Raw genomic sequence first — 27,813 nt, forward strand, 5'->3', positions numbered from 1 at the left:
TGGATACTTAAGTGAGTCATTGGGTTAACTGAAGGTAATAAGAATTGCTATAGGTTTGAATACCAAGAAGAATGCAGAACCCTCGTACACATATTAAGCTGTATAAAATGCATGAAATGCAATCATTGTGATTCACAATTAGTAACATGAGGTTTTTCACAACTTGTTCATCTTCTTGTTTGATTCTGCCATTGGATTTCATCCATGAAAGAGAATTGTACATTAAAGACTTTAAAGTCTCATTAAAATCTAGTCAATTTGAAAATAGTCTTCTAGATCTGTTACTGAGCCCATATCAACAGATACTGCCTGCTTGTAAACTGGAGTAAAGGCATCAAACAACAAGAATAGCCTAGTTTGCAGCTGTTTAAGATTAACACTGTACATAGATTTTACTTAGTGAATTTCAGTCAACAAGCAGGGGTTGCACTGTGGACTGTCTTTATTTGTCTCCACTTTTGCCCTGCCATGTCTTGCAATGGATACTGCTAACTTGGTAATGTAGGAAACTGTTAATTTATTTTTGGGAAAATACAAAAAAAGAAAATGTTTTTAAAACGGTGAAATTGTTTTGGTACGGTTAATATCAAGTTAAATTGACTAATTATTATCAGTCGGGAGGGAGCATCTGTTCTTAGGCTAACCTTTCTCTGCTTAAGGGGAACCATTTGAGCAGATAAAATCAATATCATTCTCATTATTAATCTTCTAACAAATTACACGGTAGAGCGTTTAATTAGTAGTAAAATACGAAATCTACTGCAACTGCCTGCTTGAACATAGGTGACAAAGCATATAGGGCAGTCTTTATGTAGATAATATTGCAGCTAAAAGATCCAAGCATTTTAGAAAAGATTGAGAAGATGTTCATCTGTGAATAAAACTCCTGTCATCATGAATGATGAACTGGCTAATATTCCTGAAGACTCTGCCACTGATTGCCGGTGCCTCGCTAATTAATCTGTACACCTGTGGTGAAGTTTTGGAGCGGTTAAACATGACTGAATAATTACAGCAGAATGGCATGTTTAACTCAATTCTTGTTGTCCTCATAGTATTACGCTTGAATCATTTAGCCTCACATAAAAATGAAAATGATGAGAGATCTGTGTATGAAGCCGCATAATTCAATTTATTTTTTCATCTTCATGTTTTCCTGTTTTAGCCTATTGGCTTAAATGGTATTTTACATCAAAAGCTCTCTTTAATTATCTACATTGGCAACAAAATATCCAATGTTACTAATATAGGCAATTAGCGGAGACATTGGACTCTCTTTATGAACAAAAAAAAAAAACGTGAGAATGGATTAAGAATATACTGAACAACAAAGTTGTCAGGCTGATTGCCAAATCATAATCCAATTTGACATCACCTTCCAGTTGCTTCAAGGCCATACATTGATACATGGCCAAGACTGAATTCACTGAACACAATCTGTGGACACCATTTTGTTCTGCGTGCCAGCGAGTGGTCTTTGAAAATCAAGTCCTGAGTCTCTGTTTAACTTGCTTCTGTTGGAAAATGGTGGTGGCGGGCCCCTGTTTAACTTTCATTTCACACTTTGCAATCAATTACTGGTCTCCTGAGTCACTGGGAGAAAGAACTCCTTACCTCAGGAAAAGGCCAAATCTCCAAGGGCATTCTAATTGAAAATACATTACATTGCCAGACAATGCTCTTTTATGAATGGGAAGTCATTGATTTCCCAAAACAAAAGCAATTTGCAAAGGTTACAAACAGAACAATAACTCACGGGCCTTATCGTGTGCCGGGTTTATGGATAACATGAATGAATACAGATAATAAAACCAAATACCCTTTGAAGGTGCGGCTGCGACGGCTGTTTTATACCCAATGTTTCTGCGACTAATATGATTTGATACTGCTGTGCTGGAGCTGACAGCAGTCCCACTGACAGAATTGAGCAGGCGCTCTTTAAACTGTACAGTACTGAGCCCTCGTGCCCATTGATAGTCCACACAGGGAGGGGAAAAAAATGAAAAGGAGACTGATCAATGATTGAAGAGAGCCACATCTTTTTACTGCCACAGTAAACACAACACAACACTAGAGAGCGGGACATAAAAGAAAGGTTCTCTCAACCCCCAGAGAGAGTGCGACAATGATTATTTCCCAAGTAGTGGCAGAGGAATACGCTCTCATGAACCTAATTATGGGATGTGCTACAGCGAACTGTCACTCATTGACTCGGATGAAGCAATTCGAAGACAATGTTCTCTGTGTTTTATATCTGCGCAAGGGTGATGGATCAAGCGTCAAATAGGCCACGTCTGATTTGAATGGAAGTCTGGTAATCTTGCCCGCAAGCAAGCGCTGATGCTATATCGACAATGCCAAGTCAGCCAGGTATTTCCTTCTATGTTAACTGCAGTGCTTAAATGACACATTAAACCATTGTGCAGAGTTCATGAAGCCCTAACAAGGGTGGATAAATACCCTCCATAGCATTACGGCTGAACATTATCTGTCCTGAAAGAGCATCTAAAAACTCCAAAAACGGTTACAATCAGCAGGCTCGCTCGGCGTACGTTGATTTAAATCAGAAAAATCGGGCTACGGCCTCGATGGCTCGCTCTATTGTCTGGGAGCCTCAGCCTTGACGTGTTAAAAGGAAGCACACGCTCACTGCAGCGGGATTGTTTTTGCCGCTGTTCTGCTTTGGACACTAATTAATACAGAGTTTCATCAGGGGAGCAGGGCAGTTGCTACTTTGCTGACAACACATTCATTTACACTGCCGTTTTCTGCCTCTCCAAAGGGTTCATTAATTGCATTTAAATGAGGTCTGTGAAGGAGTTGAGCGCACAACAAGGACTAATGCAGTGCTCTGCTATCAGCCTCCTCCCCTCTCTGCTGGGCTGGGGTGAGCATTGGCAGGTACCAATTTACGCCACTGCATGCTCCACACGCAGGAAGCCACGGAGATAAGTACAGAGACAAGGGGAAAGGAAAGGAGGTGGGGGGGTTGTGTGTAGAAACAGGGCAGTGTGTGTGTGGGTGCATGTGTGTGTGTGAGTGAGTGTGTGTTTTACACCAAAGTACACACAGCCTGGCAATCCACCTAAGAGTAAAAGGAAAAACCTGCTCGGCTCAACAAAAGCCTCACAAATCTGCCCGCTTCACCCTCTCTGTCAGCGACTCCATCTCCCTGCTGTCAGTCTCTGTCGCTCACGTCTCTCAGCTGAACAAACACTCACAGCTCTCATCTCAATCTGCGTCTCTGTCATCAATTCTGACTCACCGCCTCGCTGATCCTCACCCCCACTCCCCCAACCCCATCCCAAGGCATTCTGGGAGCCGAGGTGCGAGGGAGGAGCCTTAACCACGATGGGCGAAAGTAATCTCGGCAGCCCCGGTGAATAACGCGGGGCGTAAGAAGGGAACGGAGTCTGGCACATAAGAGACCGTGGAGGTGTGATTTTCTTTGTCATTCTGCTCAAAGGCAAAAATGGCTTTAACCCGGCGTGGCTGTCTGTGGAAGGGCGCGTCTGTGTCCGCTCACTGGGGTGACCTCAGTTCATTGAGCCTATACCCCCCCCCGGTCCCTCCTCCTCCCACAGACCCGCTGAGACGGCTAGCTCTGTCTCTATCCTGTCCCTCCAGCGCCCACACACCCGCGGCAGACAGCAGCACCTCTCTTAGCGCGCTGCCTATTTAGAGCGTGACTTCGCACCGAAATACACGGATGGCTACAGAACTCCCACCTTCCCGTCGGCCTGCCGTCCTGTCTGGGGATGTGACGCGCATCTGATTGGCTGAGGTCACCCTGGCGTGGGCATGCCGATAGGGCGCGGTGGTCGGAACGGCACACCGACACGAAGCCTTGGATCATGCCATCTGTGCCAATAAAGACTGCACTGTGAAAATGAACCGCGGCTCGTACACTGGTGTGATAGACTCATGCAACATGCAACATGTAAGGGCGGCCTGTAGCGTAGTGGCTAAGGTACATGACTGTGACCCGCAAGGTCGGTGGTTCGATCTCCCGTCTAGCCACAATAAGATCCGCCCAGCCTTGAGCAAGGCCCTTAACCCTGCACTGCTCCAGGGGAGGATTGTCTCCTGCTTAGTCTAATCAACTGTACATCGCTCTAGATAAGAGCGTCTGCCAAATGCCATTAATGTGATGTAACATGACATCCTTTCATCATCCATAATCGATTTTAAAATGGAGAAATCTAGATTCAGTTTCATTGTGCACTGTATGACAGGGCAGTGTGGGCTAATTCCAGTCGTGGAGGGCCAGTGCGTATGCAGGTTTTTGTTTCCACCAATTGCACTGGCTAAATGAACTAAATGGCTATATAGACTCACAGAGCACTTTATTAGGAACATTTTAACTTTATTACTCCTACTTATTCATGCGATTATCTAATTAGCCAATTGTGTGGCAGCAGTGCAATGCATACAATCATGTAGATATGGGTCAGAAACCTCAGTTAATGTTCAGCCAATAGAATGGGGAAAAAGTGACTCTGACTGTGGAATGATTGTTGGTGGTGGACAGGGTGGTTTGAGTATCTCAGATACTGCTGATCTCCTGGGTTTTTCACACACACACTAGTCTCTAGAGTTTGCAAAGAATGGTGCAAAAAAAAACAGTGAGCAGCAGACGTCAGAGGAGACTGGCCAGACTGGTCAAAGCTGACAGGAAGGTGACTACAATGCAAATAACCACACATTACAACAGTGGTATGCAGAAGAGCATCTCTGAACACACAACACATCATAACTCTAAGTGGATAGGCTATAGCAGTAGAAGACTAAAAAACAAAAAAAAAAGTCCAATAAATACCTAATAAAGTGCTTGGTGAGTGTTGACCTACAGTGATAGATCACTAGCAGATTAGATCAAAGTAAAACATTTCATATAGGAACACAAGAGTAGTCTTCAGCTGTCAGCTTCAGCGCTTATCAGGAAATGTAGCTAAAATGTCAGACAGCGTAAATGTTAGGATTAGTCAGCAATTTAGTTGGCATGAAAATCAGAAAGGGATACTGCTCTTATTGCATATTTGGACTGTTCTGACAGGGGAATGGTGCAGTGCCAAAAACGGAAAACCGCTCAGACCACAGCCGCTACTGTAAACAATCGTAAGCAAATTTCAATATCAACAAGTCCCTTTTTAACATAGCACACACAATGCCAACACATGCTCCATCTCTTTGGAGAGGAGATGACAGACCCGCCAATCCTCAGCCCAACCGTTGAGATCAGGCCCATTCTGGCTAGAGCCACCTCCTGTTTCTCCAGCGTAACGTCAAAAGGGCACAACGCCTTTATTTCCAGCCTCAAAAAAAGATCATCGTTCAAAGGTAGCAGGGGTTTGTTGTCTGACCCGAAATAACTTTCTTCCACAGCGAGCAAATCGCTGCCGCGCATGAGTACACACACGCACATTAGCCGAGGAAGATCGAAACCCTACGAAGCTGAAATGGATTTAATATGCTCCCGCGTTCGCTCCCGGCCCACTCCTGATGCTCCGCGGGACCGTTCCACTTTCACAGGCCGTCTCGCCTTCACCGTGCGCGGTCCGGGGGCGCCGTTTACAGCAGTTTACTGCAGTTTACATGGGCGCGCATACGGGTTACGCCGTAAATTCGAAAAGCCTGAATACCTTGCCCGGGCCTCGCAAGCCGTCAGCATCTGTCAGTGTCTGTACCTGCGGGCCAGTTTTTGGCAGGGCAAATCCCCCCACCCCCCCACGGTCCGGTCTGAGCCGCCCGGCGCGCCCGTTAGCGGGCCGTTAGCACTGTCATTTCCCAGACCACCGGAGCAGCACCGGGACCGCAGGGTCCGAGCCGCGGGAGGGGACCCCGCCCGGCGACCTTCGCGCTGCGCTCCGTCGGGGGAAGCGGGGCCGGGCGTGGGGGGTTATTTATCGGCCATTTCACAGGGAGCTGCGTCCATTAGGGGCCGGCCGTGGGAGGGCCGGAGCAGGACCCGGGAGTTACTGCCCCGGTGCTCTTAAATACATCTGAGGAGTAAATCTCTGGGTTATTTCACACTCCTGCGTGAACCCTTCTCCCACCACAGGGATATCAGAGCATCGGCAGGTAGCTAGCTCACTCATTCCTGCCAGACACTGGGTCTTAACAGGGACTGCCAAGCCTTAAAGGTACAATAGGTCATTTCAGACTTCTAACGGTCAAGAGAGGAAAAGCAGCAACAAACACCTTCAAACCACAACACTGTTTATCCCTCCCCCTTCTCTGTGAACGCGCTGACGTTGAAACGCCATTGGCTGTGGCAATTAGAACCAATTTTCAACCAATGAGCTTTAATTATTGTACAGTCATACAATGTTTTGGTACAGAATGTCGGGCCGTCAAGTGTATATTTTGAAACCCGAATTTAAGGACTATAAACACAGGCAGAGGGTGAGTCAACATGTTATTGAGCCTTTTTAAATGATAGGAAGGGATTTACAATGGTCTTGTAACAATGTGTTGACACAAAAATTGGGAGAATTTAAACTAATTGGAGTTTGGCTTAATACCTTCATTCAATTAATTATTTGATTTAGACATCATATTAGTAAATTAAATCTAAATAAATCTAAATTAAACAACATTATCTTTTGTGTGCTGCATAACACCTGCAGCACATAAGCAGAACTACTGACATTGTTTATAACAGTGCATACAGACACAAAAGCTACCAGTATCTGATTATTTTGGGCCTAGCATATCATATTGTGCAAAGAATTAAACTTGCATTTTGGGTATGAACAATATATCACCGGGCCCAATTTCAATGTGCTTATTGTACACTATTGTGTTTTCAAAATATTAGTTGGGAACAGTCTCTTTTAGTGGAATTGTTCACTGAATTCCTTCAGGAATTACATCCTTCAAAAGGCCTACACTCATATCATATTTTTAATAATACATTAAAAACAAGGCACAAATTGTATTATAGGCTAAAGGAAACCTGATACCCTAACTGCAAAAACTCACCACTGGTATACGGTAATTGAAGGGGAACTGGCAGAGGCTGTTTTAGTTAAGCTATTAATTCGTATTTTTTGCTCATTCAAAATGCATCATACATTTTAAATAGAAATCAACTGCACTTCTTATTTTAGCTTTTAGGGCAAAAGAGGATTTGGTTTCCATTTAAAATACTACTCAACATCTAAAATGGGTGGAATCAGTGTGTCAGAACACAGCTAAGATTTCCAAGCCATCAGGTACCACCAAATAAACAGTGGATCGAATAAACACATTTGTTCTTGCCACAGAACATTAAGCTCCTAATCTCCTGCTTTTACGCAACGTGTGTTTTTTTTCCTTGGTCCTTTCATCCAGCTCCTGTTGTGCTCCTCCTTTGTCTTTCTCCTCCTTTTGCATTCTGCCTTCCTCTGTGTTGCTGCTTCTTCTACACTGTTCTGGAAACGGTTGCTGGTACACTACGTTTTCGAACAATCTTTTTTTTCTGGTAGAAATCTTTGGCTACTGAAACTAGAAACCAATTCCAATTGTTAGAGAAAAATGTTCCGGTCTGGCAGAAGTTTTATCACTGAGCATTGGTGCTCCCAAGGGTGACGAAGCGTTGGACACAGTCAACGTTTTGCAATGTTAAGCCAATGCCCTAAGTACAACTGAAAAGTTCCCAGACCAAATTTCAAATTTAATCATGCAACACTCTGGAAAATACTCCGTAAGCTTAGCTAACCTCATGAATCACTGCCAGTGTACTAAGCGTGTACAGCGCACCACTACGCTACAGGCCGCCCTCAGCACTGCAGAGAGCACTGCAGTGCTGAGGGCGGCCTGTAGCGTAGTGGTTAAGGTACATGACTGGGACCCGCAAGGTTGGTGGGTCGATCCCCGGTGTAGTCGCAATAAGGTCCGCACAGCCGTTGGGCCCTTGAGCAAGGCCCTTAACCCTGCATTGCTCCAGGGGAGGATTGACTCCTGCTTAGTCTACTCAACTGTACGTCGCTCTGGATAAGAGCGTCCGCCAAATGCCATTAATGTAGTGACTGACCTGTGATGGTGACATCGGCGTGGCCCTCCTCCCCCAGCAGCGGGTTGACCAGCCTGCAGCTGTAGGTGCTGTTGGGTTCCACCAGCACCCTCAGCACGCTGCGTACGCTGTACAGCCCCTCCTTGTTGGCCACCACGGAGGTGGTGACGTTTTCCGTCAGGTTGTGGCCGCGCCCGTCCCTCCACACCACGCTGGCCTGCGGGTACCCGCCGTACGCCTCGCAGGTCAGGGACACCTCGTCCCCCGGCCGCAGATTCGAGTCGTCCGCCTCCCGCGTGACCTCGGGTTTGGAGTACGGAGCTACAGAAAAAACACAAAACAATTAACAAGAGTGGCTTCGGAAGATCACCTTCAGCGGATTACGGCCGGGGAATGATCAAACGCTCCCGGGATTTTGCGAAAATAAATTTGGGGGATGAAAGGACGGGTGAAACTGCACTGGGCGGCTAGAGGGCTGCCAATGGTCTAACGGAGCCCTGAACACCGCCAGAATGCAGAAATAACCAATACAGTAGCATACTGTCCTGACACTCTCTCCGCAGCTGAACATGAGTGATAAACTGCTCTCGGCCAGCCGAGCCGGGAAGAGCCTACAGTCTACGGGTCTACTGGGAAATCTGCTTCTCTTGCACTGTTTGGATTGATCAGGTTCTGGCAGAACTTTCACCGGGGTGAGAGGTGAATCTTCTATCTGAGATGATATCTCAGTTCACTGGTCTCCCGAGGTTATAATGTAACCAGAGAGACGACAGCGCTAAAGCTACCTTCTGTCCCCTGCCCAATCGCGTCGCTGCAAATTATGGGGGCGGGGGGAGGGGTGACAGGGGATGAAGCAAGTTCATTTCAGCTCTCTTTGAAATGCGGATGCTCTTGACGGAGACCGATGCCACTTCGGGGAGAAATAGCTCCCTGTTATCAATTTGACCAACAGAAAGATTTCCACAGAGGCCGGTTCCAATTTCTGAATGCAAGGCAGGGAGACGGTACGCCATGTTAATGGTAAACGACAGCCAAACTATAATAAATCTAGCAAATTGAAAAGGCCAATTTGTAATCATTTTTCTTCGTCTCGGCAAATGGAAAAAAAAAAGACGGTGTTCAAAGGTTCTAATACATTAACATCTCTAAATCTGGTATGTCTTAAAAGCAGACCTGCCGCAATTTAACTATATGTGATGCACAAAGGGACTAATTGATTTTGTGAATTATTGTGCATAAAAGCTTCCCAAAAGCACTCAGCTATAATGATAGGAATATGGCAAGAGCATATTTGTATTCCACCTTGTAAAGGTCAGCCATCACATAGACAAATAATAATCCATCCCGGAGAGCACTGACCCTGGGCGGAGACCGCAATCACTGCTGACCAATCAAATTCATCATCGACTGATGCTGATGAATAACGCATTGTCCGCGTGGCTTTGGGCGTTGGCTTGTGCGGCATCTATCAAATTCTCTGAGGGTGTCATTATCCGTGCACGGGCCGGGCCCGGGTGGGGCTGGGATCTCCAGGAAGAAGCCGCATCAATAAAACAGTGCTTCCAGTGGGCCTTGCGCGCTCTGGGTTTATACTATACAGGAGTGAAGACATTTTCTTTACTAGACTGCAGGAGTGTCCAATCTCATCCCAAACGCTGCAAAGACCAGAAAATCTGGCTTTTTATACAGGGTGCACGGTGTAGCAGGGGTGTCCAATCGCATTTGAAAAGGACTGATGCCTTTATATAGCGCCTTTATCCAAAGTGCTGTACAATTCATGCTTCTCATTCACCGATTCTAACATGCACTCACACACCAACGGCGATTGGCTGCCATGCAAGGAACCAACCAGCTTGTCAGGAGCAATTAGGGTTAGGCGTCTTAGTCAGGGACATTTCGACACACCCAGGGTGGAATCGAACCGGCTGCCAGACGACAGCTCTTACCACCTGAGCCAATGTCGCCCCCAATGTCGCCCCCCTCATGAACTAACCCCGGTCTTAAGTCAAGACCATGATTAGCAAATGAAATCAAGTGCCATAGCACTGGGCTAAAACAGAGACCTGCCTCCATACCGTCCCCTGATTGGACACCCCTGTGTAGCCTGTAGTGTAGTGGTTAAGGTACATGACTGGGACCCGCAAGGTCGGTGGTTCAATCACCAGTGTAGCCACAATAAGATCCGCACAGCCGTTGGGCCCTTGAGCAAGGCCCTTAACCCTGCATTGCTCCAGGGGAGGATTGTCTCCTGCTTAGTCGAACCAACTGTAAGTCGCTTTGGATAAAAGCGTAACTTATACTGTGAAGCAAGTACGAAAACCCAGATCTCCTGCTCTGGTTTCTGGTATTTGTAGTCAGGAAACCGCTCACCAGCCACTTCCACCAGCAGCGCGGCGGTGCTGTAGTCCTCCACCTTCACGAAGCAGGAGAAGCTGCCCTCGTCCGCGATGCGCACCTTGCGCAGCAGGAGCGAGGCGTTGCCCGAGCCCAGCTTGGAGTGGAAGAGGCTGGTGCGGTTGGCGAAGCTCTCGCCCTGGTCCGCCAGCTGGTCCCGCTCGTCCCAGAACGAGTGCACGCTTCGCCGGGTGTCGGCCAGCTGCCAGAAGATGCTGAGCTCGGACAGGTTGAAGGGGGTGACGGGGGAGAAGGTGCAGTTCAACACGATGTCCGTACCGTACAGCGCCACCACTGGCAGCTCCGGGACCTGCACCTCAAAGGCCGCTGAAGGAACAGGGAAAAAGATGAGGAAGGGGGTTAGATTAGAATCAGACCCTGCACGCCTGCTAGACCTCTTCGTTCGGCCACCGCAGGCCGCTTGGCGCCTCCCCCTCTCCAAACTTCCACCTCCCGCTCACGACTACTGTCTGTTCTGGCTCCACGGTGGTGGAACAAACTCCCCGTGGAGGTCAGGACAGCAGAACCTCTTGCCTTAACTGTTGTCTTTACCTGTGTTATTTACTTGTGTAGAAGGATGATACCTTGTTTGGCTAGGTAAGCAGTTTATTTACATTTACGTGTTGCGGTATTACCATTTATAAATAAAAATTAATTAATAAATTAATTAAAAATCCAATGATCAAATAAGCCTTGGTCCTTATCCTTGTTATACAGGTAGCAGTTGAAATTGTACTTCCCTCTAGGGTCTTTCAGCACACTTCTCCCTGGTTATGGGTATGCACTTTGCACTTTGTTGTACGTCGCTCTGGATAAGAGCGTCTGCCAAATGCCATTAATGTAATGTAGTGTAATGTAGAATGCAAGGCTGATGCTACTGGCAATTATAATGATAAAAACTACATAGCATAGACTTTCACTTTTATTTACATTGCAGTGCTATTGTTAAATCCATGCAACATTAAAAAAAAAGCGAAGGATCCATTTGAGTAACTGTAAATTAGGTGCCTTTTTAATTTCCTTGATATAACTTGTAACTGAAAAAAAAACATTATATCTCCAGCAGAATAATGCAAAAGATGCTTATCTGAGGCTTAAAACAGAAATTGTTCCTAGCCTTTACAAATCAGATCTGGAGTTTTCAAGCATTAAAACTCCAGACAGGGCAAGGAAAGAGAGATCATACAGAACAAGGTAGTACTGGTATTATAGGCACCAATCAACCCCAGATTCCATACGGTTACAACACGAATAGAAAAAATACATAACACCATTTATTGTCAGATGGGCCCTGGCAGGATATGGTTGGGACACACATAAAGAGGTCACACTGCTAAGAGATGCCAAACTGCGGCAAAGCCCTCCCCAGGGAAGTCTGTTTGTCAGTTTGTCGCACGCCGATCCCACTTTGCATGTTAAGCCACGTTGTCTACACTGATGGCTGTGCGTCTCGTAATGTTTACCAGGTCTTGAGCCTCAGAGGCTGTGAGGGCATCTGTCACTGTCAATCACGCGGGGAAAGAGCCAACACAGATCAGCTTGAGCATGTCAACACAAGGGAAGGAGAGGAGTGGCGCGGCACAACCTCTCCCACAAGGGGGCAGTGGCGAGCCGTTGAAACGGTCCAAGTGCGCACGTGCTAAACGCAGATGGCGCAACTTCTAGATGCAAATGTGCACTTTCCGAACAGGTGGTGGTTTGCAGAGACCAACTGCTGAAGATGGTGGAATAACAAAGAGGCCTAATGTATGCCTTGGCTTGACGCGCACCAGGCTGGCATTCTAAGCCCTCATTTATGCTGGTGACTTGCCATGGGTGAAGTTCATTTTAAGTCTGTGATTTAGTGTGCAAACGTATTCGCCCCCACAACCTCGCCTCATCTGCTGTGGGGAGATCCAGCTCTCTCCTGGCCCTGCCACCACGTCAGGAAGGGTTAGTAACTCTGTATATTTAATATAATTATCGCTGGAGACGGATGTTTCTGCATATTTAGCGCTGGCAAAAATACTTTCACTTTTTAGCATTCTGTGGTATTCTTGTGCTAATGGGGTGAACCCACCTTCCACAAATAACAACACGTTCCAAACCCAAGCAGATTAAACAATGCTATCTGTAATGTGGATTATGTGTTTGGCTGCATCCTGAAACATATGTCAGCGAACTAATGTAGCACAGCCCAGTACACTGGGGACTTCATCATAGCTCGTTTTACCATGAAGGCTCTCAGAACCCACACACTGCCACCTAATGGTGAGGGGTGAACATCGCAGGCCGGTGAAACTCAAAACATGGCAACCCCTAGGAAACTGTGAATGGAGAGGGTGGGCAATTCCCTCACCCCCACCGCAACAGGTTCTGCGGTAAGTGTTCCAATTGTTCTCCGCCATTAAGGCCGGGAGGGAAACCCGCGATGAGATCAACTTCACTCCGCTAGCGCGTTCCGGACCCCTCAGAGGGGGCAGGCGTCTGCCAGCACTGCTTCACTCTTCTTGGCCTGCGGAGAAGCCTTTTGCCCCCAGCTCCCACGTTGCCATGGAGACCGGCGATAGAATAGCTGGTTCATGCTTTCGCCGCGTCGGGCGAGAAACGGGGAATAATGGTCCGGCGTTTCCGCCAGTGCGCTCAGCTGCGTCTCATTTTCAGCACGCGGAGAGAGGGAGAGAGAGAGAGACACACACAGAGAGACAGAGAGAGAGAAAGAGAGACAGAGTACATCGCAGCTGACAGCTCCAGTCATTATTCCCACTGGTCATCAGACCTGGATATTAATAATCTGCCCCGTGTTTATATGTGGTGTGACCAGACAGGCCGTTTAAGCTACCTCAGCAGTGCGGGACAGGAGCTGCGATGTGCAGGAGTGTGGGCCGAAGTCTGAAGCACAGAGAAACAAGACCGTCCCAGGGAACGTGCCAGACCACTCACTGCAAACAAAACCAAGACTGCAGCTTTCAGCAGATACCTAAACTAATAATCACATACAATCAGCCCTGAGAGCACAACCCCACGGTGACTCCCACACAAAGACCAGACCTCACCGTGGATCAGCAGACACTGACTCTCCTTGACTTGGTGACTCCTACACAAAGACCAGGCCTCGCCGTGGATCAGGGGACACTGACTCTCCTTGACTTGGTGACTCCCACACAAAGACCAGGCCTCGCCGTGGATCAGGGGACACTGACTCTCCTTGACTCGGTGACTCCCACACAAAGACCAGGCCTCACCATGGATCAGGGGACACTGACTCTCCTTGACTCGGTGACTCCCACACAAAGACCAGGCCTCACCATGGATCAGCAGACACTGACTCTCCTTGACTCGGTGACTCCCACACAAAGACCAGGCCTCGCCGTGGATCAACGCACACTGACTCCCTTTCACTCGGTGACTCCCACACAAAGACCAGACCTCGCCGTGGATCAGCAGACACTGACTCTCCTTGACTCGGTGACTCCCACACAAAGACCAGGCCTCACCGTGGACACTGACTCCCCTTGACTCTGACTCTCTACGCCTGGGTCAGTGGCCGGACTGAAGTGCCGGGAGCGGAGAGATGTCGTTTACGGACGCGTGGCTCGTCGGAGTGGTGTGAGGTCACAGGAAGTTAAGAATACATTTGGAGAGGCGGGTTATCGCTCTGCGAGGTATGCTGGAGCACAGCCCCCACGGTGCCGCTGAGCGTCGTAGTGTGGAGGAAGGCAAATTAGTCCTGATGGAACAGAAAATCTGGAGGAACTCAAACAGCACATGGCTGGCTGAACAGCTACTTGCCACATCCTTTAAAGTGCTCTGCGCTGCTGCCATTTTTCGTTAGCGCTTAAAATGCTACAGTTGCAACATATTAAATGTTAGGTTCTTTGTAGGACTACCTGGTAGGTAGGTACACTGCTGGGTTTTGCTGACATTTTCTCACTTTCTGACTTGGGGGCCCATCAATTATCACTAAAAGCACCATTCGGTATCAATACACATAGTGATGTTAAAAGCAAAGATACAATGGAGGATGTATCATTAATGGAGGATCTTTCAGGGAACGGTTTTTCAATCCGGCTTAAGGCTGGTTTATACTCAACTGAAATCGCAGAATGTTCAAAAAACGCTGCCCGAAAGTGACTATGGTCGTTGTTTAATTTCAAATATATTACATCTATGAAGCATAAACCGAATGTCGCTGGTTGCAGCGACGGTCACCTGGCCGAGTATAAACTAGCCTTTAGCCAAAAATAAAATAAATTGGGTAAAAATGACTTCAGAGTTCAGAGGTCACTGCAATTATCCAAAATACAGTCTGCTAGAGTAGGTGAAACACTATGCTGGCTGAAATGAATCATAGTTGAGTCACAGTTCTGGAGAAGCCAGCATGTGAGTAGGACTGAATTCTCTCTTCTGAGGAGCAGAATGGATACGGAGATGCTAATGCACTCTGAGGGAGAGACAAAGACAGAGCAGGTGGGGATCAGATTTGCTGTGACGTGTGGCTGCTGGTAAGCAAATTCCTCCGGCAATCCCTCCGACGAACCAGCAATAATACCTTACTCCTATACAGGTGAGCCGAAGCTCCAGCCATTACCACTGAGCCCGGTCTCCTGACAGTTCTGAAGGGCCGTGGGCTTCAGCAAGAGGAGGATCAGACTCCGGCTGTGGACAGGAACACCAAGCTCCGTGACACAGGTCACCCGCTCACAAAACTGCTCTACAACACACAGGCTCGCAATACCGAGCAATGCCGCAGTGCTGGAGCGTACACACAACTGCACGAGAGCCACAGTATTTCACACACGTTTACTGCACACACACACACACACACACACACACACACACACACACACACACTCAAGCTCAAACACACTCCAGAGTAAATTCCTGGATGGCAGTGTTGGCTCACCAAGGTAAACAGCTGCATAATGCATAGTTGTGCTTCTATAGTTTTTATATTTTTCATCGGCCACAAAACACTGTGACAATATTGCCCCCATCTGGTCCATCCATATCACTACAGCTCAGTTTCGAGAATGAAATCTTATATAGATATAATTGTTCTTATAGATCCACACGATTGGCATAGCGCATTGAGAGCTGACATCTACAACTAATTCGTTACATAACACCTGAGGCCCTGGTCACTTTCAATGGCAGCAGTGAGACTGTCAGAGCCTGATACATGCATCACACTGCCTCACTATGAGCTGCTCAGCTCACAGAAAGACTGCGTGGACAAGATGTAGCAGGTAGACAGGACTGTAGTTTGAAATTGATTGTTTCAAGATGTACAATACTTCAGGATGTTTTGTTCCCCCACCCTCTCTTTCTCTCTCTCTATCTCTCTCTCTCTCTCTCTCTCTCCCTCCCCCGCCACTCTTCCTCAGCGCGAGCAGACCTTATCGGATGAGGCTTGTCTCATATCCTGTCAATAGCTTGCTAATGGACTCCAGCGGACCGATAAGGAGCAGGGTGGGGGGAAAGCTCTGCGATAAGACAGCTGCAGTTCTGAAACCAGGGAAACAACCCTGGTGGAAATGGTGAGGGAAAAGGAGAAGGAATAATCTGGAAGGAAGGAACGTGGATCTGACATTGTTATGACATCACTGACTGTGGCTGGAATAGAAAGTAAACATTCACAAACCGCTACTGCAAAAAAAACAGTGTTTGTCAAGGCTTTGCTTTTGTTTACTCAGACAGGTACAGGTTTCACACAACATTTCTGGTACACATGCAATTCACTACAGCTACATAGCCAATGCAGAAGGTCGAAATCAATTACCAGATGCAACAGTGGGGTGGGCCAAGCTAGCTTCCACTCTTCCCATGGCACTGATTCAGACCCTGCACTTATTCAGGTAATGGGAATCTCCGACAGACACCTCTCTCTCTCGACAACATGATTCTCCCCATCATGGATCAAAACACCGGTCACCCCATTAACTTCACAAGAGTGACCAATATGTAAACCCGCATATGTGCCAAGACCATTGTGGAAAAGGACCGCAGTCTCTGCACATTACTGCCATGAATATTTAAGTACCCGGCAAGATTGCTTTTTAGGACCTGTTGAAATAATCATGAAGCCCTGTCTGTAGCACACTCCATCTCAAAGGTACGGAGAGTGAGTGTCAGTGCTTCCTCTGTGGCAAAGACGGAGGGATTCGTATTCCTCAGGCAGCTCGGCAAAAGTCATCTTTGTCAAGCCTGCCCTTGGTTATTTTTCCAACAATACCCCGCCTTAGTAATAACCCCAAATCTGCTTGGGAAAAGGAATGGGAGGCCAAGGATGTCCCAAACAAACATCTGGCGTCAGACCCCATTCAACAGGTCCCTGGCACCAACCTCCCAAGGAGACAGTGGACAACCCTCAATAGATTCGGGACTGGTCACAGCCCCTGCTTGGCCAGCCTTCACAGGTGGGGCAGCAGCCCAGGGCCACTGTGTGCTTGTGGAGAGGAGCAAACAATGGAACACATCATTGAAGCCTGCCCTCTCCAAAGACTGAAAGGAGGATTAGTCATCCTCCATACAGCAGACCAGGAGCCAACTGTTTGGCTCGAGGACTTTGCATTTGCTAAATAAATAAACCCCAAATCGAATTTCTGTACAGTATGAAACATCCGTCCTCCGTTGCATCAATTGCTGTGAGAGAAAATTAGACAGTACGGAGGGGTATTCCTAGTTAACAAACCCTACAGGGTACACACGGACATTTTTATGCTTCAAGTCCCCACAAACGAGTAACCTGACATTATAACCTGGGCCTAGTGTTTTAGCTGAAGTGCCAGTCTGGAGTAGTGGTGAGACCAAATGAAGATTTGAGGCAAGAAGGCTGATTCAAGGCTGATTTGATCTTATAGAACGTATCTTTGTGCTATTACACTGTAAACAATGTTTGTAATGTCTTCTTAAAGGTACAATCGGTGTGATTTTTGTATGAAAACATTGTGACAATCCCTTCCTATCATTGAAAAAGGCTCACTGACATGTTGACTCACCCTCTATCTGTGTTTATAGTCCTTAAATTCGGGTTTCAAAATGTAACGTTGACGGCCCGACACTGTACCAAAACATTGTATAGCTGTACAATAATTCAAGCTGTTTGGTTGAAAATTGGTCCTAATTGCCACAGCCAATGGCATTTCACCACATTTACAGAGAAGGGGGAGGGATAAACGGTGTTGTTGCTGCTGTTCCTCTCTTGACCGTTAGAAGTCCGAAATTACCTATTGTACCTTTAAAAACATACTTTAAAACATATTTTTAGAGGAAGTGGGAAAGTCTGTGGCTGATGCCATATGGCCATGTGGTTGCATCAGTCTTCTGGGACTCTCTCCTGCTATAAATGGAGATATTCGAGAACTGAAAACTGCACGGTGAGCAAAAGTGGCAAGTTCTGCCAGAAGATATGAGTATTAATCATGTTGCGCTGGGCGAGGCTACTGAGTACCCAGGGACTTAGGCCTGTAATCCTTGTCAGGGTCCACAGCTCAGCAAAACCACGCAAGTTTAACATATCACTCCCACCTCCCTTTCTGTCTCTATCTCTAGTACGGGGGCCAAGAAACACCTGAATATCTGCTCCCCTAAAATGGGGGGGAATGTATAAAAAGGTCATTCCTATACTAATCACACAATGTGGTGCTAAATACCCAATAATACATGTGCAGTATACACACAAACATAAATATATTGTGTTTTTATATATAGGTATAATACACTTATAACCACTGAATATGCATATAAGCTTTTATTAGCCATGTCTGGCCATATAGAGGCAGTCAGTATATTGCAAGATGCGGGCACGCATTAAGTGAAACTTTAAGACTTCGGTCTAGCAAACGGTTTCCCCTGCGCCCGCACGCACTCAAGCCACCGGCACAGAGGCAGTAATGAGCAATCCAAATAGCGCATTAAGCTGGGCCAACCTGGCCCTAATAGAGACAGGCTACCGTCCGGCGCTTGGTAGTAAACCTGATTGCCTGTGTTCAGCTTCGTGAAAGGCCACTGCTGAGAGCAGCAGACTTTAAGACTCTCACAGTCAGCGACTAAACCGCACCCTCTGCCCTGAGCCACCATTTTCTGACCACAGAGAGCATGAGAGGTAGATGAGACCACACTCTCTGACTCACCAGAGAGACATGGAGGAGTCCAAGCTCCTCATAGCCTCAGGACACATAAACAGACGGCCACGCCCAGCACCAAGACACAGTAATTAGCTTGGAGGATGAGCTTTTTTTCCGAGTGGGAATTTTTCCGGGTGTGACTTTGAATGGTCTTGTTACCATTGTAAAGTAAGAAGCTGCTTTGACCTGCATGTGCTTGTCTTTGTTGCTTTGTTCTTATAATGGGATGTTGGAGAAAAGAACAGCTGGAGAACTCACCATGTACTCTCACAACAAGAAGAGTAGGAAACAGGAGAGCCAGGATTGTCATGTTGAGTACGTACCGCAGAATCTGTTCTACAGGATGAGAAAAGTAGAAAGATGTTAGGGGACCAGTGAAGTAGCACATGCATATCATCAGAATGACAGTGTAAGAAAATATGAAATACTAACTATTTCATATGCTGTATGTTATGTGTGCGCACGCACACACACACACACACACACACACACACTCTATGCTGAATTTTGATGGTTGCAAGTGTGCACGTGTGTGAGTGTGTGGCAGGATATTGAAACAGACAGGTCATACTCCGGTGAAACTCAGAATGCACACAGCAGGAAACACATTGAACGTAATATTTCCTGTGCCAGAGACTACCGACTCTTTCTAGTCCCTGAACAAAAATACACAGCTTCCTGTCACAGTTTTTCATCAAAAAGCACTAAAGGGGGCGTGGTGTCGGGCTCAGTTTCAGAAAACTGATGGCTGTTATAAGCTGTCTGATTTCTGCTATATCAAAAAATATTATAACAATTATAATAGAACAAATGGAGATGCGGGGAGTTTGCCCCCAAAAAGAAAATGTGACCGTAATGGCATGGATACATCTGTTTAATTGTAGCGGATCTCCGCAGACTGCACTGTCACTCGTACAGTGCATATTTTTGGAAAGGTTTCTCAGACTAAACTTTATGCCGACTCATTGCTGAGACAAGACCAATGTGACAATGATGCTCTACTATCCAACTGTGCTCCCAGCATGCACTCTACCACTCACAGCCCGATGCCAATCCTTCCAAAAACGCGACCTGTGAATGGCCAGATTCTGCTGGTCACTGAAAGTCTAAAGACATCGTGAAGCTCTGCTCAAGTTGTGCAGGACTCAACTGACCTGCTCTGCTCCCTATTACTGAAGCACTGGCCTGGTTCATAAACCAAGGAGCTAAATGTCACCTCAGAACAGAGCAGAAACAAGCGTCTCCTCTAGTGAATTCTCCAATCCTTCTTTCGTGGATGTTTCTCTTGCCACCTCTGTTTTCTTCTAGTTTTTATTATTTCATTTTTTTTAACCAGTGAGGGTCAATTGAGAACCATTGCAATGACATCCTGGCATCAATCAATCGCAAATAAAGTCATAACTGTAACAACATACAATACTGAGTGCATCCAACACAACGGATAGAGTTTAGACATGGAAAAGGGATCATTTTATCCAATTGGTCTGTTTTTTCTGTCATTAACAGTCTTTCCTTCCGGTTCCTTCCAGCTGCAGTCCCCTCTGTGCCTGGCCCTGGGAGTCAGACAGTTGGGGTCGCCAGAAAGATATAGTCATCATCGGGGAATTTCCCCAATGGCAAAGGGAAAGAGCTTCCAACAGGGCCACTACAGTGGCTCACCAAACCTGGACTAAGGCCCTTCCCAAAGCATACATCCTTTCAGAGGCTCAGCCACTACCTAAACTCACAGCTCTGTACTGCTTGAGCTCTGTGGCCTTTCTATGCTGCTGCAAAGGCAGACAACAGCAAGTAGCCGCAGTCGGTGGAAAATAAAAAATAAAATAACAGCTCACCAAGGTCTGAGTGCTGAAAGAATGTAAATTCTTTAAAAGCTGATATGAAATCATCACAGTCAGCTTCCAGCAATTGGGCATATTAGCCTTCCTTTTGCTGAATGAGACATTTACAAATGGTTATAGAAAGCTAAGCAAAGGGAAATACAGTCAGTTGACTTGAATATATAACTTTCCATGACTCTGCATAATAGGTCTGGGTGTGAGCTCAGCAGAAGAATCTGGCATGAATACCAATATCAACATTCTGCTTTGCAAATGGGGTCGACTAGATTTTAATTGATCCTACAGCAGTGACTAAGTATCAAGGATACATTTAGGTCTAATATTGTAGACATAATATTGTACTTATTTCAATGTAGATTACACAGAAATTATGACATTTTGAAAATAAATTGGCCATTATCAGGAAGTGATCAACTTTGGACCCTATGTTTGACTCTGCTCAGCACGTCATTGCTAGTTTCAAGAGACGCAGTGACCTTTTTTCGTCCTATGCCTTGACTGTTAAAATAGCGAATTACCAAGCGCTGATTTCGGCAGGTTGGTCTTCAAATGAGGTGTGATTATGGTACTTAATGCAGCTGAAAGAGTTTGTAAAGCTATTGCTATTTTAACAGCGTAATATTAAGCTAGTACTGCACCTAAAGGCTACTGCTCAACCATACACCGTTCTGTCTCTCATATAAAATATAATGAATATCATGTGAAAATTATCACAATAATAATCTATCACAACATGGATGGTCATAATATTGATTTGAATTAGATAATCTCGGTAATGACACATTTCTGGAGAATGGCTATCCGTTAAATGCGTGTCTGAAGACACAAATATAGTGCCTGAATTGTCATTCCATGGAAAATCCACGACAAATGTCATGTTTCATGTTTGACATGTCATGTTTCATGTTTAGTCATTGTCTTAGTTATGTTATTGTCATGTCACGTATTATGTTAGTCTAGTCTCGCCATGTTGTTATGCTTTATTTCTTGTTACATTTAATTTTCATGTCATCTTTCGTGTTTAGTTGTTGTTACGATTTTATTGTTAGTCTTGTCATGTCACATTATGTCATTTATTCATGTCACAGTTGCAAACTTGTTATGTCATGATTTATGTTTGTTTCATGTTATGTGGTTCCATTCATTGTTGAGCATACACTTTTTCGTGTCTTTCTGCAAACCTTGCATTCCTGCTTTCTCTCTCCCTTTCTGTCACTCACACCCTAATTGTTTCAATTTTCCTTGTCTTCTTACTAATCTACTAACTTTAGATCAGGATTAGGTAATACTAACATTCTAACCATGTGTTCATGTTACCTTATGTTCCTTGTGCATGTCATTTACTAATTTACTAACGCTAGGGCAGGATAGGTTTATTACTAACGATTACTAATTACCTCGTTGACTTGTCAATCCTCCACACCTGATTTCCATTCTCATGCTGCTCACAAGCTAATTGTCTACACCTGTCTACACCTGCATATAAAGCTCAGTTTCATGTCATGTCTTTGTGAAATTGTTGTCCCCCTGTTCGTCGGTGCACGGTTGAGTGGTTTTTGTCAAGCCATTGGCTACCCATTACGAGCCAAGCCTGTTTATTGACCAAAGATTATTGACTTCTGTTTTGTTGACCACTGCACCACCTGTACAACCATTGTGCCTGCCTGTACCACAACTTTGCCTGCTGTCTGTGCTTTTGCCCCGCGGAGCAGACTTCGGTCTTGACTCTTGCGCCATCATCGACCCTGAGCCTGCCTACCGTCCGCCTGTACTTCTGCCCTGCTGACAGCTTTCCTGGCTACTGGACTTTTTTGCATGGTGTACCGATTACGAGACTGCCTTCTCCCTCGGTACTGTACTTTGGTTTTGGCTGGATTTTAAGTGTGTGAACATTGCCTGTTTTTTGACTACACTCACTGGACATTCCTTGACTAAAGCCCTGACGGGACTTTATTACACCCCTGTTTCTGAGTCGTGCATTTTGGGTCCAACCCCCCACGCACCCGTCTCAAAAACAAGCATTATACTAACAGAGTTTTGCAGTAGGCTACTGTAAATGTGCTCACGTCAGGTGTAGCACTAGCCTACAATACAGCCCACTGGTGACCTGGATATTGTCTGTGGCCTGCTGGGGTTTACAAAACATACTTAAAAGCTATCGATGGGTCAGATATACTGCATAGCCACATCTAAATGGCATTGCATGCTGTGCTATAGACTTTCCAATAAGACTGACAAATTGAGCCCTGTGTGTCTTATGAGCACCTGCTAACCACGAGTCAGCTGCTGACAAGTTAAAACATCTGTGCTAGAAGCACGCTGTCTCATCTTGCACCCGGCTTATGAGAAGAACTGCCAACAGTCGATGCGACATGAATAGTCAACATGTTCCAGCAGCAGCTCCTAGAAGCTCAGTCTGTACTCAGCTGATTGTTATTCAATTTACAAACTTTCCCTGAGAAAATCCATCCTGTTCGCTGCTACATGTTGTCTTCCTGGGGGCCTTATCTATGTACCCTATGGGTTGTATTGGGAACCCATATCAGGTGGTCTGGCTGCATCTCTACACATTTGGCTATTCATCAAAGGCCCAGTCATTCCGAAGCCTAACCTCACCTCCTCAGATGACTAATTGGGTTAGCCAGGGAGACCTGAAGAGACCTTAATTATTACTGTTATTTGTTATGCTGTTTGAAAATGTATCAAGCCTACTACTTTGAACTAGGCTAGCATTAGATCAGAGATTTCAGTAATGTGGACAGTATCTGAAAACACTGGTATTATTTAATTAACAACGATGCTGGTAGCCCCAACACTCATCCTTAGCTGCAACCAGAATCAACATTGGTGAGGTTTTAGATATTATATTTGGACTTGTTAAATGATAAATGATGTGCAAGGATGTGTTTGTAAACAGATCCTGTTCAGGCCTAGTTATGCTACATTGTGCGTTGTCCCCTTCGGTACCACATCACTGCGTTTCCTTATGCTCTGAATTAATGAATGTTAAAGGTAAGATAAAAGTTGCCTTATCACAGCTGCACTCACACTGAAATGGAGCACGGGTCTTTGAAACAAGTCAGCACAGAATACAGCATGTGGCCTAATTTGAGCAGAATGTGTGAACTTGGACTAGAGGCAATTTTTGCTTTAGACATTTATATCCTTTTACATTACAGACCAGTTTTTATGGCTTATTGTTGAACCACCCACCATGGCCGGTAAGGAAAGAGAGAAATACACCATGGTTTTTTATGACACAGCTGAAAGAGCAGCCAACACTATCATATCATATTCCCAGCCCATATCTAACTACCACTTTCATCATTTAGCCTACCATATAAAACACACACACCAGCCCGATTAACAGACCTATATGTGTTGGTGCAGCTCTAATAACATTTCTCACTGTAAGTCATGAAAGTCCCTTTAATGTTTTTTTTGTTTTTTTCCCCCCATCAGCAATGTTCCTTTCCATCTCACCACAGAACTGCTGACCTGAGAAGTAATTCAGTCAAAGATCAAAGCAATTTGGCTATTACTTCTTTCATACTTTTCAGACAGCACAGGCCTTCCTCACTATAGCCTGGGGACTGTATTATTTTGGTTAACAAAAAACCGACAACAAACATGAAGAAAAATTACTTGAACAAAAGATTATGGTCGACTATTGAAGCATGCCCTTTAAGACCAAAAATATTGTCAAATATATAGATTTTGTGAGTGCCTTTACAAAGTTTTGCCTGGAAAGAGAGAAAAATGTTCTGCCTGTACATTTTATTATAAAATATGTGAGCAACCTAATGCGGCAGCACACATAAAAACAGAGCATCTGGCAGAATTAGCCTGATAAAGCCAGCCCTGCATAACAACACGCTTTCCAACAAAACCGCATTATATCCCTGTTTGTGACATACACATATTTGGAATGATACAAATGTCTGCAACACAACACACATAGTTCAGTGCACTGTTTCCAAAGTCCATTCCCCCACTGTGCAGAGTGCAGAACTTTAATTGAGTATTGGCTGACCATAATAGTTCTGCACTGCAGCTGACACCATGGAACTCTATTACCAGGACAGTGGCAATAACTTGGCAAGAAACATTAATGCTTTGATGGGTTTAACACACTTGTCATTTACAGGTAATGTAAGCTCCACCCCTTACAGGGTTACAGAAATTCCATTACCCATTCCTCCATTATCCACAGTTTTACGAGTATAGGCAATAAATACAGTTACATGCTAGCTGTTTATCAAAAAGTGAATCACTGTAATAGTTTGGTAGTGTGTGTGTGTGTGTGTGTGTGTGTGTGTGTGTGTGTGTGTGTGTGTGTGTGTGTGTGTGGTTGGTGGTAAAGCCATATTGACCTACTGCCCCATGATGTGGTTTGGGCCTTCGGGAAGTGGTGAGCAGCTCATTGGTAGGACTGGTATCAGATGCTGAGTACAGCAAGTGTATATTTAGTTGTAGATTAGTGTAGCAAGAACACACAACTAGATATAACATTAACTTCTACATCCTGTGCCATGGATGCATAGGATCTGCTTATTAACAAGGTCTATATTTTGGGTTAGTGGTCTTGCTGGCAGGGCTGCTAGTGTAACGTTACCCACTTACCCCACCCTAATCTCATAAGAGAGCTATTTCGGTTTGCATCTGGCTTCATCAGACATGGACAATTTAGGTGTGCCCCCATAAGGGTGACAGACAAAGGGCACGAGCACGAATAATACCATAATCTAATAAACTTATGCCATCTTATTATGTGACTGGAGGATACATATGACCCAAACCGTTTAAATATGGGAGGATGCACCCCTGTAAAACGCGTAATATTCAGGTGTTTATTGCAGTCTGCTCACGTGTTTCTTTTTTTTCCTTTTTTTCTCGTGGAGAATGTCTATCAAATGACCGCAATTTAAAACTTTTACTTGGACCGTGTAACGCTAACCAGACTAGTCGTGTCTGCATATTCCAGTTACAAATCCAGAGGTTTACTGTTACCAAAACAGATAGCACTTATATTTTTTTAAATATCGCCAACATTACAAGTAGGAACATGTGTTTCCATGTGTTTGATTCACTTATAATGATAAACGAATCGTCACGGATTCACGGAAAAATAAACTTGGTGTAAAAACTTACCATGCCAAGAAAACCGAATGTAGCCTATAATATCCGCAAACCACGGATCAACCAGAACCAGAACAAATCGTCATGCAGAAGCCTTCACGTTGTGATATAGCCTACATTCCTTTTTTGGGTCCCTGGACATCAGGAAATTACCGTTTCCGTGTGTTGTGAGCATGAATAGGCACAGATTCTGTAAGGTTAGTTCCAGATTCGGGACGATTAGCCCCGCGCTATATAAAACCCCTCCTTCTTTCGGTGCTTTGTCCAGTAGGCTATGATGTCATGGATTGGGGCAGGGACCTCGTCTTCCTTTCCCGTACGAGTCCCATTAACCATTGCTGCATGTTAGTCACCGCCTGTAACTCAAAATACTGCTTACAATGCAGCCATTTTTAACCGTCTGTGTGCGTCACATCCTACAGTAATACTTGGATAAATAGAGTGCAGTCAAGCTATAAAAATAATACCGTTATTATCCTAAATAAACAGTAAATTAATTCATCAATAGCCAACTCACAAAAGTAATGTGTAAATCTGTTACAAACTACAACCAACCCTGCATATACCCTTCATATACAGTACAATGTGCTCCAGTTATTGCCACCCTTGAAATGCACAAAAATACAGTAAACTATCAAATAATACTGTTATTGACATGAACTTTACACATGTTGGAAAATAAAGTGTAAAAGTAGTGTGCTTTACTATTATTATGCATCGATGGTGTGTATGGCCAAATACTCAATCTTGGTCTCATGACCATAGCACTATGTTCCAGTCATAAACTCCAGACACTTGGTTTTCCTATGTTTGAACATAACCTATAGATTTTCTGTGTTCTTATATGCAGAATGTTTTTTTTATTTTATCAAGGGTGCCAATAATTCTGGAGCCTACTCGATGTTCATAGAAGCTAATAATCTGTTGTTCCTTGTTGCCAAAATCAGTAATATGTACATCTGTTATATTGTGTAAGATAGACTATTCCACAACTTCAGCTGGTTCAGTATAACATCACCTGAAATATAATTGTCAGAATTGGGTTTTAATTTAATCAGACATTTTGTAAGTGATGTTAACCATTTCTCCTTTTTACCCTTCAGTGAATACAATTTAATTTACTCAATACATTGAATAGCTTGCAGAAAAAGGTATTAATAAAATGGACAGTTTGCAGTAAAAATATGCAAATGACAGAAACAGAATTAACACACACGCCGGCATACACAAGCAATAATGGCTGGACAATTACATTTATTGTATAAACAACAGTCAATTATATAATTCCTTGCCATTTCCTTGTCCAACGAAAATTGAGAGAAGCAGAGAAAACGTAGAAAACAATAAGTTGTACGATTTCAGTGGAACATTTGTTCAGCAAAAGCAGGAGTGCAATAGATAACACTAGACAGCAGAGGGAGTGAGGGTCCAACAGAGGCACCAATAAACCACTCGAGTCGCCCTCTCCTGGTCAGTTTGGGAAGCTACAAAAGCTTGCTGTAGCCAAATGGGGAAGATCTCTACAGATAAAAGGTATTATGGACCCATAAAGATCGGTTTTCGAGCCGGACACCCCGAGCTTTCAAAACATAATCCACATAAAACATGAGGCATGACTTCTGCTTCTAGCCACCATTCGCTTTCCAGACTTGTGTGCTCCTGTGTTCCAAGACCACAACCAGGAGCACACAAGGCACACACAGTAACAATCACATTGTTGCAACTGCAACACTTTTTATGCATTTAGAAGTATTCTTTATGTGCTTATGCAATTTATTCTCCTCTATAGCTATTTTTGTAATAGTACTAATATTGACTAGCTTGTTCAAATTAGCAGGTTTAGCAATTTTAGGTTTTGAAACACTGTGTGGCTGCTGATAAAGTTGAATATGAGGCTAGTAATTGTACTGTGAAAAGTGAAGGACGACACCCAGAGGATGTAGCCACATTAGCTTATATGATCGTAGCACATCTGACAAACATTGTAAAGCAATGTCACAAAGGCACATACAGATGCGTCTAATTTTGTTCTCTGGTACAGTTTGCTTACAGGCATTACATTACATTATAGTCAGTTAGCAGACGCTCTAATCCAGAGCGACACACAAAAAAGTGCAAATAGTAACATGCCATAAATAGGATGTTTCACTTTATTGGCAGCATGCTTGTCCCATCTCTACCCAGGGAGACAGTGCCTGTAGTTTTGAATCAAGTAAGAAGCAGCATTGTGCTGAGCATAATTAATGACATAATTTGAATTGCTCTAGCAAAATATTAAAGGGAAGTTGTCCCAAAATAAATAATACAAAAGATAATAATAATTATTATTTTTAGAATC

At 44.8% G+C, this 27,813-nt stretch overlaps 1 protein-coding gene across 1 annotated transcript in view; it reads right to left on the bottom strand.

Moving 5' to 3' along the window:
- The window catches only part of cd276 (CD276 molecule), a 59,587-nt gene extending 33,731 nt beyond the window's left edge, over positions 1 to 25,856 (bottom strand). The window contains exons 1-4 of the mRNA XM_061222190.1: positions 25,488 to 25,856; positions 18,757 to 18,834; positions 10,367 to 10,717; positions 8,018 to 8,317 (exon numbers count right to left, since the gene is read on the bottom strand). Of these exons, the coding sequence (XP_061078174.1) occupies positions 8,018 to 8,317; positions 10,367 to 10,717; positions 18,757 to 18,808 (703 nt within the window). The 5' untranslated portion in view covers positions 18,809 to 18,834; positions 25,488 to 25,856. The remainder of the gene's footprint in view (positions 1 to 8,017; positions 8,318 to 10,366; positions 10,718 to 18,756; positions 18,835 to 25,487) is intronic.
- Positions 25,857 to 27,813: the final 1,957 nt, after the last annotated feature.

The sequence above is a fragment of the Conger conger genome, chromosome 15, assembly GCF_963514075.1.
Source record: "Conger conger chromosome 15, fConCon1.1, whole genome shotgun sequence".
NCBI classification, from domain to species: domain Eukaryota; kingdom Metazoa; phylum Chordata; class Actinopteri; order Anguilliformes; family Congridae; genus Conger; species Conger conger.